This window comes from Bos grunniens, chromosome 8 (assembly GCF_055505025.1).
Source record: "Bos grunniens cultivar Pamir isolate PY7600 chromosome 8, Bosgru_T2T1.0, whole genome shotgun sequence".
In the NCBI taxonomy this organism is placed as follows: Eukaryota; Metazoa; Chordata; class Mammalia; order Artiodactyla; family Bovidae; genus Bos; species Bos grunniens.
In genome coordinates this window covers 64,758,612-64,773,732 of record NC_141172.1, presented here as the reverse complement: position 1 = coordinate 64,773,732, position 15,121 = coordinate 64,758,612, and the positions used below count along the sequence as shown (strand labels likewise).

General features: G+C 37.8%; 1 protein-coding gene across 2 annotated transcripts in view; it reads right to left on the bottom strand.

The window, feature by feature from the left end:
* The window catches only part of LOC147367281 (contactin-associated protein-like 3), a 238,176-nt gene that overhangs the window by 35,870 nt on the left and 187,185 nt on the right, over window positions 1-15,121 (bottom strand). For both annotated transcript variants that reach the window (XM_086414390.1, XM_086414391.1), the window contains exons 15-17: window positions 11,919-12,046; window positions 1,704-1,874; window positions 792-1,010 (exon numbers count right to left, since the gene is read on the bottom strand). In XM_086414390.1, coding sequence (XP_086270516.1) covers window positions 792-1,010; window positions 1,704-1,874; window positions 11,919-12,046 — 518 coding nt within the window. The remainder of the gene's footprint in view (window positions 1-791; window positions 1,011-1,703; window positions 1,875-11,918; window positions 12,047-15,121) is intronic.

Genomic DNA, 15,121 nt, shown 5'->3' with positions numbered 1-15,121 from the left:
GAGCTAACATCAGAACTGTACTTTACGGAGTTGCCTGCATTGAGTTGCAGTCTCAAAGTTCCTTTTCAGTTCATAACACTTTTTCTTTTTAATTTACCTTTTAATTGGAGGATAATTTCTTTATAACGTTGTGTTGATTTCTGCTGCACAACAGTGTGAATCAGTCATAATTATATATATATACATATATCTTCCCTGGTGGCTCAGACAGTAGAGTGTCTGCCTACAATGAGGGAGACCTGGGTTCAATCCCTGGGTCAGGAAGATCTCCTGGAGAAGGAAATGCAACCCACTCCAGTATTCTTGCCTGGAAAAATCCCATGGATAGAGGAACCTGGTTAGGCTACAGTCAATGGGGTCACAAAGAGTTGGACACGACTGAGTGACTTCACTCACTCACTTCACTCATATATGTGTGTGTGTATATTTCCCCTCGCTCTTAAGACTCCCTCCCACCCCTCATCCCACCTCTCTAGGTAATCACAGAATCACAGAGCACCAGGCTGGGCTCAAACAAGTATCATATATTAATGCATATGTATTGAATCTAGAAAAATAATGTTGATGAACCTATCTGAGGGAAAGAATGGAGACGCGACGTAGAGAACGAACTTATGGACACAGTGGGAGGAGAGAGTTATAGAGGATTTTATTCAGTATCTCCTTCTCCCACCAGTGCCTATAGTAGTTGTGGCAGCTGTTATCATCACTACTCTTGTAGCTGCGATCTCCTCTTGGTGTGTCTTTGCACTCAGAGCACAGTACAGTTAGAAGCCGCCAGCAGCACTCACCCACGAAAAGCTGGCTGTTGAGCTGCAAGCGGGCATGCCCATCAGCTGGGGCAGGTTGGGTCTTGCGAGGGTGCTGACCCACTTGGAGGGACGCTTCTTTAACGTTCCGGTCTGCCTTCACGTGGTGCCACCGATTGTCATTAAAGGCAGTGGGAGACTGCACCGTGATCTCACAGGGCCCATTCCCCACATCAAAGGAAAAGGTTACTTCTGTTGGGGCTGGAAATAAAAATATGAGAGATGCCCGAGTTCATTCACAGGAGGGAAAATTCAGTCTTGAGTAGATCTGAAAAAACCACCATGACGTGCTCCTTATGAAAGAAGACATACAAGGGATGCAGACAGATGTCAATCTGAGTTGGTTGGGGAGGGGTTGGGGTGGAGAATAAACCTGTATCCTGAAAAAAGGAAGGTGAAGCTGATTTTAACGTATTTCTCCCCAGAGTTTACTGTTCATCCTGCTAAGCCCTAAGCAATAGAGATATTTACCTACAGAAGCAAAACTAATATTTTATCTGACTTTATACATAGAAGTGATTTTATTTAAAGGCGATTTAAACCTTTATGAAGTTTTAAAAGCACTAGGTAAATTTTGGATAGCAAGACATTAAGTTTTGTCTACATATATATAAACAATGTGTTTAGTCAATTAAATCATATAATGTTGTGATTTAATAAGAAGTTATTTGACCAGTTTGGTTTAATACCCTTTTTGCACATAGAATTAAGACAACAAGGAACTGTTCAGACTGTTGTGTGTTTCAGAAATTACTGTTTTACTTTCCACTTAGTATTTAAGAAAAAATATAATTGACAAAGGAAGCATGTCAGTGTATTAGGAATTAGGTTACCACCAAGGTTATTGTTAATTACTGAGTACCCCAGTGGCTTTGTGCAGGGTGGACAACTCACCTCGCAGCTCTAGCCTGATGAAGTCTGTGATTCCCAGGTTCTCTAAAAACACCCCTGAAGAGGCTGTGGTTTTAAAAAAGAAAGACACGTCAGCACTAAGCTCTCCTCGGAACGTGGGGAAATGAAGGTATGAAGTCTCAGTATTGAAGGAAGCTGAATTCCAAAATGAATCTGTTTACAAAAAGAAAAAAAAAAAGACAATGACATTAGCAGTAAAATACAACAAATAACAATTGCCTTTTATATTTCTAGCATTTTTACCGTTCGATGCATTATTTATCCATTCAAAGCATTATTTATCCATACAAGCCTTCTTATGGGAGTTCTTCTGAACATGTGGCCATGAGATGAATGTCTAAATAGTGATTCTTTTGAGGATTAAGAATATGGACACAGCTGCAAGTGAGTGGATGGATAATCACTTTGATAAAGGCCTGTTTTTTGTTGTTGTTGTTGTTGTTCTCTTTGTTTAACTAAATTATCATAGAGTAAAATTGACTTTTTAGGGTTTTACAGTTATATAAAGTTTACAGACTTTTACTGTTCTATGAATTTTAACACATGCATGGATTTGTGTAACCATCATCAAAACCAGAATAAAGAACAGTCCATCACCCCCAAAAACCTCTCTCTTGCTATTTCTTTATAGTCACACCCTATGCCCACCCCTCAGCCTGGCAGTCATGAACTAGTCTCTGTATTACAGTTTTACCTTTCCCAAATAACATATAAACGGAGTCAAGCAGTATGCAATAACATAAAGCCTTTGAGATTCATTTGAGATGCTGCATGTCAACATCTAGTCTTTTTTTGCTGCTCTGTAGTTATTCTATCACATGAATGTGCCATAGTTTATTTATCCATATTTAAGAACACTAAAGTTGTTTCCAAATTTGGTCAATTACAAATAGAACTACTCTAAAAATTTGCGTGGCACAGTGGTAAAGAATCTGCCTGCCAATGCAGGAGACATAGGTTTGATTCCTGGGTCAGGAAGATCCCTTGGAGTAGGAAATGGCAGCCCACTCCAGTATTCTTGCCTGGAAAATTCCATGGACAGAAGAGCCTGGTGGTGGGCCCATGGAGTTGCAAAGAGGCAGACATGACTGGGCAATGGAGCACAACCACCAGAACAAACATTTGTGAAAAGTTTTTGTGTGAGTATATGTTTTTATTTCTCTAGGGGAAATTCCCAGGAGCATGATTCCTGGGTAAGTATATGTTTATAAGTTACTGCCAAACAGTTTTCCAGAGTGATCATACCATTTTTAATTCCCATGATCAGTGTGTAACAGATACAGTTGTTTTATATCTTTACTAGCATTTTACATTGTTAGTATACATATTTTTTTATCTTAGCAATTCAAATTGATGTAAAGTAGTATTTCATTGTGGTTTTAATTTCCCTTCCCTAGTAGATAATGATGTTGGGCATCTCATGTACTTATTTGCCAGTTTATGTCCTCTTTGGTGAAGAGTGTGTTCAGCTTGGGGGGAACTGACATCTTTCTTATGTTGAGTCTTCCAATCCATGAGCACAGTATATCTCTTCCTTTATTCAGATTTTTTGATTCTTCAGTATTTAGTCATTTATTTGGCTTACAGATTTTATACATGTTTTTGTTAAACATACACTTGAGTATTATATGTTCTTTGGAGATACTGAAAATGATATTCTCTTACAGATTTTGGTTTCCAGTTTACATTGCTAGCATATATAACTGATCTGTCTGTTGTTGACATTGCATCTTGAGATCTTGTTGAGCTCACTTGTGAGACCTAATAAGGTGTTTTTTTCTGTTTTGGGTAGTACACTCCTTGAGATTTTCTATGTAGGCAATCATATATGTAGGCTTCCCTGGTGGCTCAGTGGCAAAGAATCTGCTTGTAATGCAGAATATGTGGGTTTAATCACTGAGATGGGAAGATCCCCCAGGGAAGGAAATGGCAACCCACTCCAGTATGCTTGCCTGGAACACCCCATGCTGCTGCTGCTGCTGCTAAGTCGCTTCAGTCATGTCCGACTCTGTGCTACCCAATAGACAGCAGCCCATCAGGCTCCCCCATCCCTGGGATTCTCCAGGCAAGAACACTGGAGTGGGTTGCCATTTCCTTCTCCAATGCATGAAAGTGAAAACTGAAAGTGAAATCGCTCACTCGTGTCCAACTTTTAGCAACCCCATGGACTGCAGCCCACCAGGCTTCTCCGTCCATGGGATTTTTCAGGCAAGAGTACCGGAGTGGGGTGCCATTGCCTTCTCCGGGAACATCCCATAGACAGAGGAAACTGGCAGGCTACAGTTCATGGAATCACAGAAGAGTTGGATACAACTTAGTGACTAAACAACCAACCAACCAATCAAGTGTGCATATGCAAATAAAGTTTTCTTTCTTTCCAGTCTTTAAGCACTTATTTTCTTTCTTACATTATTGCCCTGGCTAAGACAATGATAAATATTGTTGAATAAAAGTGGTGAGATTGGATATCCTAATCTTGTTCGCATCCTGAGGGGAAAAGCATTCAGTTTTTTACCAGTAATTACGATACTTTTGTAATAGATGCTGTCTTATTAGGCTGAAGAATTTTCTTTTATACCTAGTTTGCTAAGAACTTCATTGTAAATGCTATTATGATATAAATTATAATTTTTAATGTTCTTTTAGTAATTTAAATTACAATGTTCTTATTAATTGATACAGAAAAAGCATCTGGCATGATTTTTCTTCCTTTAACCATGTTAACATGGTAGATTACATTAATCAACTTCCAAATACTGAATCAGCCTTGCATCCTGGATAAACTGCAGTTGGTGGTGGTGCATTTAAAAATATATATATCCCTGGGTTATTTGTTAATGTTTTGTCAATATTTTTTGCATCTGTGTTATAATAACATTGTTAGTTGTTTTACTTTTTTTTTTTTTACTGTCTTTGTCTAGTTTCAATATCAGAACAATATTCTGCTTTAAATGTTGGAAAGAATTTCCTCTTCTACTTTCTGAAAGAGATTTTATAGATATGATATTATTTCTTGGGTAGAATTCATCAGTGAATCAAGCTTGGTCTGAATTTTTTTGAAAGATTTTAATTACAAATTCAATTCCATTAATACTATTAGGTCTATTCCAGTTGTCTCATTCATCTTGAGTTTTGGTTGTTAATGGTTTTCAAAGAACTGGTCCACTTCATCTGTATAATAGATTTAATACTTGTACAGTTGTTTGTAGTGTACTCTTTTATACTCTTGATGTCAGTGGTGTCTGCAGTGTTTTCCTAACACTCAATTTCCATATTGGTAACGTTTATCATTTCTTGGATAGTTTTGTTAGAGGCTTAACTATTTTACTAGTATTTTTAAAGAGTATAAAAAGAATCACTTTTAATTTTTATAGATCAGTAAATATTCTGCTTTTAATTTAATTGATTTCTATTCTTGTCTTTTCTTTCTTGTCTTTCTATTCTTTCTAGTTGTTTTAGGTTTAAGGTTTATTTTTCTCTTCTATTTCTAGTTTCTTTGGGTGAAAGCTTACATTATTGAACTGAGATCTTTTTTATTTCACAATATAAGTACTTATTGCTACAAACATCCCGCTACCACTGCTATCACAAAATTTAATACTACAAATTTTGATAGTCTGTATTTTAATTTTCATTCAGTTCAAAATATATTATCAGATCTATTGAGACCTTGCCCTTGACTTGGGTATTATTTAAGGATCTGAAGTTTAATTTCTAAGTGTTTGGAGATTTTCTTATTTTTTATTTATTTCTAATTTAATTTGATTGTACTAGTGAATGCATTTTGTGTGATTTAAATTAGATCATGGCATTTGATCCCATCACTTCATGGGAAATAGATGTGGAAACAGTGGAAACAGTGTCAGACTTTATTTCTTTGGGCTCCAAAATCACTGCAGATGGCGACTGCAGCCATGAAATTAAAAGACGCTTGCTCCTTGGAAGGAAAGTTATGACCAACCTAGATAGCATATTCAAAAGCAGAGACATTACTTTTCCAGCAAAGGTCCGTCTACTCAAGGCTAAGGTTTTTCCAGTGGTCATGTATGGATGTGAGAGTTGGACTATGAAGAAAGCTGAGTGCCAAAGAATTGATGCTTTTGAACTGTGGTGTTGGAGAAGACTCTTGAGAGTCCCTTGGACTGCAGGGAGATCCAACCAGTCCATTCTGAAGGAGATCAGCCCTGGGATTTCTTTGGAAGGAATGATGCTAAAGCTGAAACTCCAGTACTTTGGCCACCTCATGCAAAGAGTTGACTCATTGGAAAAGACCCTGAATGCTGGGAGGGATTTGGGGCAGGAGGAAAATGGGACAACAGAGGATGAGATGGCTGGATGGCATCAGTGACTCGATGGACGTGAGTCTGAGTGAACTCTGGGAGATGGTGATGGACAGGTAGGCCTGGCGTGCTGCAATTCATGGGGTCTCAAAGAGTCGGACACAACTGAGCGACTAAACTGAACTGAACTGAAGGTTTGTTTTATGACACAGAAGAATATGCTGTTTCTGGGTTAAAGATTCATGTGCATTTGAAAATAATGTGCATTCTACTGTTGGTAGAGTATTCTATAAATGTCAGTTGGATTCTGGTGTCATTCAGGCCTTCCGTATCCTTGCTAATTTTCCCTCTATTAGTTCCATATATTAATGAGAAAGGAGTATTAGATTCTAATTATAATTATGCATGTCTCTATCTCATGTCTCTATCTCTCCTTTCCATCCTGTCAAATTTTGCTTTATGTATTTGAAGCTCAGTTATTTGCACACATATTTAAGATTCTTAGGTCTTCTAATTCTTTTTTATATCTATTAATTTACTTTGCTTTCAAGTAAAACTTTTAATATAGAAACTCCAGTGTTTGTGTAGTATATCTATTTTCTTTTATTATGTCATTATATTTGAATTGAACTTCTTATAGACAGTATACAGTTGAGTCATAACAGTGTCTTTTATGAGTTTATTTAGACCACTTACATTAAATACAAATGTTGATATGTTAGTTCTTCATTTCATTATTTTTTCTTATTTGTCCTAATTTTCATTCTTTTGTTTCCCCCTTTCTGCCTTCTTTTGGATTATTTAAATACTTTTAAGTATTCTATTTGTATTTGCCTGTAGCAAATTGGTTCTTTTAGGGATTAAAATATATATACTTACTTTCTCAGTCTGCTTAAAATCTATATTTTAACCACTTTAAGTGATTTGTAAAAACCCTGGAAACAATTTTGACCCTTATCTACTCCTGTTGATGTTGTGCTACTTGTATTACATCTACATAAAATAAAATCCCTGTGAAATACAGTTGTGCTTTCAGTCCTCAGATACATTTAAAATAACTCAATAGGAAAATAACTTATTAAATTACCCAGGTATTTACCATTTCTGATGCTGATTGTTTTATCCCTGAAGTACCAAATTTCCTTCTGATACCATTTTCTTTCTAAGAACCTTCCTTTAGAAATTCCTTTAAAGGATTCTTTCTGGCAATGAATGCTTTTAGTTTTCTTTCATTCAGTTGTTCAGTCATGTCCAACTCTTTGTGATCCCATGAATCGCAGCATGCCAGGCCTCCCTGTCCATCACCAACTCCCGGAGTTCACTCAAACTCATGTCCATCGAGTCAGTGATGCCATCCAGCCATCTCATCCTCTGTCGCCCCCTTCTCCTCCCAGCATCAGAGTCTTTTCCAATGAGTCAACTCTTTGCATGAGGTGGCCAAAGTACTGGAGTTTCAGCTTTAGCATCATTCCTTCCAAAGAAATCCCAGGGCTGATCTCCTTCAGAATGGACTGGTTGGATCTCTTTGCAGTCCAAGGGACTCTCAGGAGTCTTCTGCAACACTATAGTTCAAAAGCATCAATTCTTCGGCGCTCAGCTTTCTTCACAGTCCAACTCTCACATCCATACATGACCACTGGAAAAACCATAGCCTTGACTAGACAGACCTTTGCTGGCAAAGTAATGTCTCTGCTTTTGAATATGCTATCTAGGTTGGTCATAACTTTCCTTCCAAGGAGTAAGCGTCTTTTAATTACATGGCTGCAGTCACCACCTGCAGTGGTTTTGGAGCCCCCAGAAATAAAGTCTGACACTGTTTCCACTGTTTCCTCATCTATTTCCCATGAAGTGATGGGACCAAATGCCATGATCTTCGTTTTCTGAATGTTGAGCTTTCATTGGAGATATTTAAAACTTTTACCTTCATTCCTAAAGGATATTTTTGCTGAACACAGAATTCTCAACTGACAATACTTTCAAAATAGAAATATTTTTGCATTTCTTTCTGGCCTCCATATTTCTGATGAGAAACTTACTGTCATTTGAATTGGTGTTTTCCTATAGGCAACACATTATTATTCTCTCTGGCTGCTTTCAAAAAATTCTTCTCATTGTCTTTAGTTTTCATTAGTTTGCTTACAATATATATCTAGATGTGAATTTCTTTGAGTTTATCCTGTTTCAGATTTATTCAACTTCCCAGTTTCTCTTTTCCCAAACTTGGAAAGTTTTCAGCCATTATGTTTTCAAATATTTTTTCAGGACCAACACTTTTCCTCTCTTCTGGAAATTCACTTACATGAATATTATATATTTTTTTATTATTAACCCACAGATCCCTGAGACCCTATTCATTTTTTTCAGTCTTTTTTTCTTTTTCTTGCTTAGACTGGATAATTTCTATTTATCTATCTTCAAGGCCCTTGGCTGTTTCATCTCAAGTTTTCTCCTTAGCCCATCCAGTGTATCTTTTAGTTCCATTGATATACTTCTCAGTTCTAAAGTTTCCTTTTAGCTCTCCTTTATATAGCCTATTTCTTTGTTGAAGCATTCTCTTTTTCTATTTGTTTCAAAAGCATTTATTATTATTCCTTACAGTTTTTGTGTAATAGTTGTTTTAATGTCTTTATCAGTTAATTTTAACCTCTGCGTTATTGGTTATCTATTGATTACATTTTCTTATGCAAACTTCGATTTTTCCAGTTCTTTGTATGTTAAGTAATTTTGGATTGTTTTCTAGATATTTACAATATTATGTTAACAAACTGGGAGCTTTGTTTAAATTCAAGGAGTAAGTTGATATTTTTATTTTTCAGCCCTGTTGGCCTGGTTATGATCTGCCCACACATTTCAACCTTCCCTCTGTGGTCCGTGGCTCCTATGGCAGTCCAGTTTTCAAAGTTTTTGCAGTACTTTTCAGATCTGCCTCACCTTTGCACCACACAGTAGCCAGTCTGAGTCCTGGGTGGTAGCTTCTTCGCTCATTCTCAATTTCTTGGTCCATAATTAGGACCAGTTTGAGGCATGTGTAGCTCAGGGGTAAACCCAGGACTTCATAAACAAGTTTTAACATCACTTTTGTGAACTCTTTCCTCTCTGTGCTCTTCCAATACTTTCCAGTTCCCTGGGCTCTCTCTTCATGCACACAGCCAGAAAACTAGGGCTCTACTTAGCCTGTTTTATTGTGCTTTCCTATTTACTTCTGTTCCTGTACCTATATCCGTTGCCAAGTGATGGGTGAACAGAGAAAGAAAACAAAAGTAACGTGAGTCTGCCACTGTTTGGGAGTCAGGGCTGTCCTATCCAGAGCAGAAGATTCATTTTTCAGAGCTCTGGCTCTTGCACACTCTTGAGGCAGTTTCTGCCATTGTTGCCACGGGATTTCCTGGGAACTGGAACCTCAGAAAACAGAGATAAAGGGGAGAGCGATGAGATTCCTGTACTCACTGACTGAAGCCCCTTGTCCCCTCCTCTAATCAGGACTAGAGGACTTCTCCTGGAACTCTCTCCATTTGTGATCCCATGGCTAAGAGATACTGAAGGTAAGTACATAGTGAATTCTGCTTTCTGTTCCCTATTACTGTTTGCTTTTCAGAGTCTTGAGATAACTGCTTCATGAATCCTGTCTGTGCAGTATTTAAAGTCATGAGATGATGGGAAAAGACCACCAGTGGAGAATAGACAGGAAAGAAGGCAGAGAATAGAGCCTTGGGGAACCCCAAGATTATCCCACTGGGGAGATGAAGAAAGGTTAGGGAGAGAAGGGAAGAAAAACCAGAATTTTGTGGTATGCTGGCCACCAAGTAAAGAAAGTGACTAAAAGAAGAGAGAATCATGGGAGAATTCCTAAGTTGCTCATAGGTCAATTCAGATATTTATCAGAGAATAAGAATTGGACTTAGAAATGTCGAGTTCTCATTGGTGACCTCGGTTTCTGAGGAGTGATGAAGAACAATATCTGTCTTATATTCAAGGGAGACTAGAATTAGGGAAATTAAAGATAGAACTCTTATTTTATTTCAGTTATTTGGGGGCAGTAAAGGATATGAAAGAAATTAAGTTGCAGTTGGAGGGGTACATGGAATTAAGAGCATCAAGGCTTCTAGTGTAAATATTCAGAACTACCAAAAGGCATTAATGCATAGATAGGAATCAGAGATCAAACTGTCAACATCTGCTGGATCATCGAAAAAGCAAGAGAGTTCCAGAAGAACATCTATTTCTGCTTTATTGACTATGTCAAAGCCTTTGACTGTGTGGATCACAATAAACTGTGGAAAATTCTGAAAGAGATGGGAATACCAGACCACCTGACTTGCCTCTTGAGAAACCTATAAGCAGGTAAGGAAGCAACAGTTAGAACTGGACATGGAACAACAGACTGGTTCCAAATAGGAAAAGGAGTACGTCAAGGCTGTATATTGTCACCTTGCTTATTTAACTTTTATGCAGAGTACATCATGAGAAACACTGGGCTGGAAGAAGCACAAGGTGGAATCAAGATTGCTGGGAGAAATATCAATCACCTCAGATATGCAGATGACACCACCCTTACGGCAGAAAATGAAGAGGAACTAAAAAGCCTCTTGATGAAAGTGAAAGAGGAGAGTGAAAAAGTTGGCTTAAAGCTCAACATTCAGAAAACGAAGATCATGGCATCTGGTCCCATCACTTTATGGGAAATAGATTGGGGAAACAGTGGAAACAGTGTCAGACTTTATTTTGGGGGGCTTGAAAATCACTGCAGATGGTGATTGCAGCCATGAAATTAAAAGACGCTTGTTCCTTGGAAGGAAAGTTATGACCAACCTAGATAGCATATTCAAAAGCAGAGACATTACTTTGCCAACAAAGGTCCATCTAGTCAAGGCTATGGTTTTTCCAGTAGTCATGTATGGATGTGAGAGTTGGACTATAAACAAAGCTGAGTGCCAAAGAATTGATGCTTTTGAACTGTGGTGTTGGAGAAGACTCTTGAGAGTCCCTTGGACTGCAAGGAGATCAAACCAGTCCATCCTAAAGGAGAACAGTCCTGGGTGTTCATTGGAAGGACTGATGCTGAAGCTGAAGCACCAATACTTTGGCCACCTGATGTGAAGAGTTGACTCATTTGAAAAGACCCTGATGCTGGGAAAGATTGAGGGCAGGAGGAGAAGGGGATAACAGAGGATGAGATGGTTGGATGGCATCACCGACTCAATGGACATGAATTTGGGTAAACTCTGGGAGTTGGTAATGGACAGGGAGGCCTGGCGTGCTTTGGTCGCAAAGAGTCAGACACGACTGAGCAACTGGATTGAACTGATACTTGATGGATTCTGTCCTCTCATTTTCTCATTATTTTACTAATTTCAGGCATCTCAGCCTTCAGCAAAATGTCTTATACTTAGTAGGTACATATTAGATGTTTGCTGAACAAGTTACATGATATTTCAAATAATTCCATGAGTGTTTCAGCAGAGTATGATGTAAAGGCTGTATGTGTGCCTGCGTACTATGTCACTTCAATCATGTCCGACTCTTTGCAACCCTATGGACTTTAGGCCTCCAGGCCCCTCTGCCCACGGGATTAAAATTCTCCAGGCAAGAGTACTGGAGTGGGTTGTCATACCCTTTTCCAGGGGATCTTTCCAACCCAAGGATTGAACCCACGTCTCCTCCATTGGCAGGTGAGATTTTTACTGCTAGTGCCACGTGGGAAGCCTTAAATGCTATATAAAAATGTATAATCCAGAGGTAGTATTTTTTTTTTCAATTGTATTAGCAATATATACTTATTTTATAGGTTAATACATTCCTAATGAAGTACATATTATCAGTATAGACAGTGATTCTATGAACCCAGGCAGCTAGATTTCTCATAAAGCACTGAAATACATTAGCAGGGATCAAGGCAGTTCCTCTTGCCACTACTTACTGTCCCCCGAGCAGAGCAGAGGACCCAGTGAATAAGCCGCTTCAGAATGTGGTTGCCCTGTGTCTCTCATCACAACCTGAGTAACCGGCAGGTGCTTCTTATGGGAAAGGACTACTGTGTTGCTGGTCCTAGAAAACAAACACAACCACCTTAGTATCATTCTCAATAATGTACAGAAAAGTAAAAGCATTTTATTGCAGTTCAAGGGGTATTAAGCTAAATTTGTAAACATGTAACAGTAGGGAAATCAAACCTCATCTGAACACTTACAAACATACTAATGTACTGAATGAGGTCTTCTGAGGACCAGAGACCTTTGTTCATCTACAGGACCATAGAGAAGAAAGCAGGCAGGTCCGAAATTGTGGTCATAGGAACAGACATGAAATTACATTTCAATGCAATTAAGACTCTTGAGAGTCCCTTGGACTGCAAGGAGATCCAACCAGTCCATTCTAAAGGAGATCAGCCCTGGGATTTCTTTGGAAAGAATGATGCTAAAGCTGAAACTCCAGTACTTTGGCCACCTCATGCGAAGAGTTGACTCATTGGAAAAGACTCTGATGCTGGGAGGGATTGGGGGCAGGAGGAGAAGGGGGCGACAGAGGATGAGATGGCTGGATGGCATCAGCGACTCGATGGACGTGAGTTTGAGTGAACTCCGGGAGATGATGATGGACAGGGAGGCCTGGCGTGCTGTGATTCACGGGGTCACAAAGAGTCAGACACGACTGAGCGACTGAACTGAACTGAACTGAAGCAGCTTTTTGCTGTTTGCAATTCAGCCAGTGTGTCATACTGGAATGCAAAATTTACAGAGGCAAGAGTAATCTGCCTTGACTAAAAAAAAAAAAAAAAAAAAAGCAAAAGACAAAAAACCAAACCCATCTGACTGACAAGAAATAGGTTTTCAATTTTGGGGCCTTTTTTTTTTACTGAAAGTTTCAGAAATTCCTACTGTGGTTATGAGGCATTTCCTTATTTGTTGAAGTCTTAAATTTAAAAACAAAATCAAAACAAAATACTGATTCAAAACCATGATGAAGATATGAGATAATGTATTCTTAAAATTAACAAATGGGCTAAGTCATGGGAAAGTGCTTTGCCAATGATTTTCACCATCCATTCATTCAACACTTATTGCACATCCTCTATTAGTCACGCCCTGTGTGTTGGGGAAGTGAACAGAAAACCCATTGTCAATGTCCCCCAGAAACCTAGTGGATGTTACAAATAATAGAAATAACAATAATACCATCATGTAAGTGACTATTTGGGGACATATTAAAATCTGTGGTTCAATACAATTTAATGACTGGAACAAAAGCCAGAGGACCTGGTTGGTAAGCTGTTTGTATTGCCAGTGTTCTCTCTGGACAAAGTAGAAAGGTTTCTGTAAGCTGTTCATAATTTTCATTGTATATTTCAATTACATATGTACTTTTAATTTATGGACAAATGGTTTGTCTACTGTTCTCTGTAGAACCTAGCAAATTTTCATTTTTAACAATTACAGAATCACCAGTCACTCATATATATACATATATATATAGTAACTGTTCCAAATTATATATGTATTTATATAAGTTGAAGCATTATCAAAAATAGTCCAGGTCACCTCACAGCTTTGTTGCAAAAAAAAAAAAATCTTCTTAACTTAATATTTAATCATTCCAGTGCTGTTAGGCATCAAAATATTCTTGTAAGTTGGAAAATTAAAAATTATTAAGATTTTTATTTTATTTAAAAATTTGAGCACAGGGACTGGCAGTGCATGTGGTAAGATATGAAAAATAGGAACTAAACACGCTAAAATTGAAGAAACAAACATTAAAAATCAAATTGCTTCAAAAAATCAGACTGAATTAAGCCACATGGTTTTATCTGGGGAAGCCCCTGCAACTGCTGCCGACAGAAGCACACAAGCTTCATCCTAAACACAAAATACCCGACTTTGTTGGGATCACAAGCTAGAAGGTGCCACTGAATCACAGGGCGATCAGTATGGAAAGCTATTTTGTTATAAACACAGGAATAGCACACCAAATTAATTCCTGGTATTAAATACCAGTAAGCATTACAAATAAATATGTTAATTCCTATGACTGCTATTTTGGCAGATATCTTAGAGGAAAAATGTAAGTATATTAGTTCTTTAAACTTTGAATTTTAAGGAAACTTTTAAAAGCTACGCTGTCTAATATAGGAAAAAGCTATACTGTAGTTCTGTTTTTAACACTGACAATGCATTCACAAACCTAAAAAAAACTTTAAAAAATCATAATGCAAATAGTGTGTATTAAGGTAGATAATATCATAAAGTACCTTCCTGAATCAAAAAATGTTAAACAATTCTTACCTCAAAGTCCTTTATTAGTATAGATCATTCCCAATTGCGCATGCTTTATGCAAAATATTGTAACCCATGGTCAACAGCTCGTGTTCACGCTCAGTCGCACAGTGGTGCTCGACTCTGCGATGCTATGGTCACCAGACTCATTTAAAACTGCCTAATTTATTATTATATCTCACTTTTCTTGCTTTTCAATTTTTCCCAAAATTTGTAAAGATTGCGTTTCTAGGCACAAAAATTTCTCCCAACAGTTTTAAACATTCAGTAAGAGAATTCCCAAATTCGCTTTTTTCAGAGTCTAATGCTTTAGAAATTCTTACTGTTTGCTGTTTGTCATTAGATATTTTTGAGGTATAACAGAGCTTTAAGAACTTTGAGTTGTTGGGAAAGTTGCAGGGGAGAAATACTGTGTCAACTTTAAGTGTTATAATCATTGGGGAGAAAGAGGGACTGGTGACAGTACCGTTTTCATCATCCAGAATTACGTACTTTGAAAGTTCCAAGCTCTTTACCAGGTTTTGCTGTTCTACTGGCTCACCCCTTTGCAAAGTCATGCTGTATTAATTACTGAGGCATCATTAAGACTTCTTCATGTCTGGCAGGGCTGGTCTCCCCACCTTGTTTTCATCTTCATAGTTGTCTTAACTATTTATGAACATTCTTCTCCAAATTAAGTTTTAGAGCCATTTTGTCACTACTTAAAAATAATAAACAAATAACTAGCATTTGTTTGGAATTAAATGGAATCAAGAAATTTATTTGGAGGAGAGATGCTTAGATTTCCTATTCATGGCAGCAGTGTGATGTCTCCATTTACTTAGGTCTTCTTGATTTTCATAATAAAGTTTTA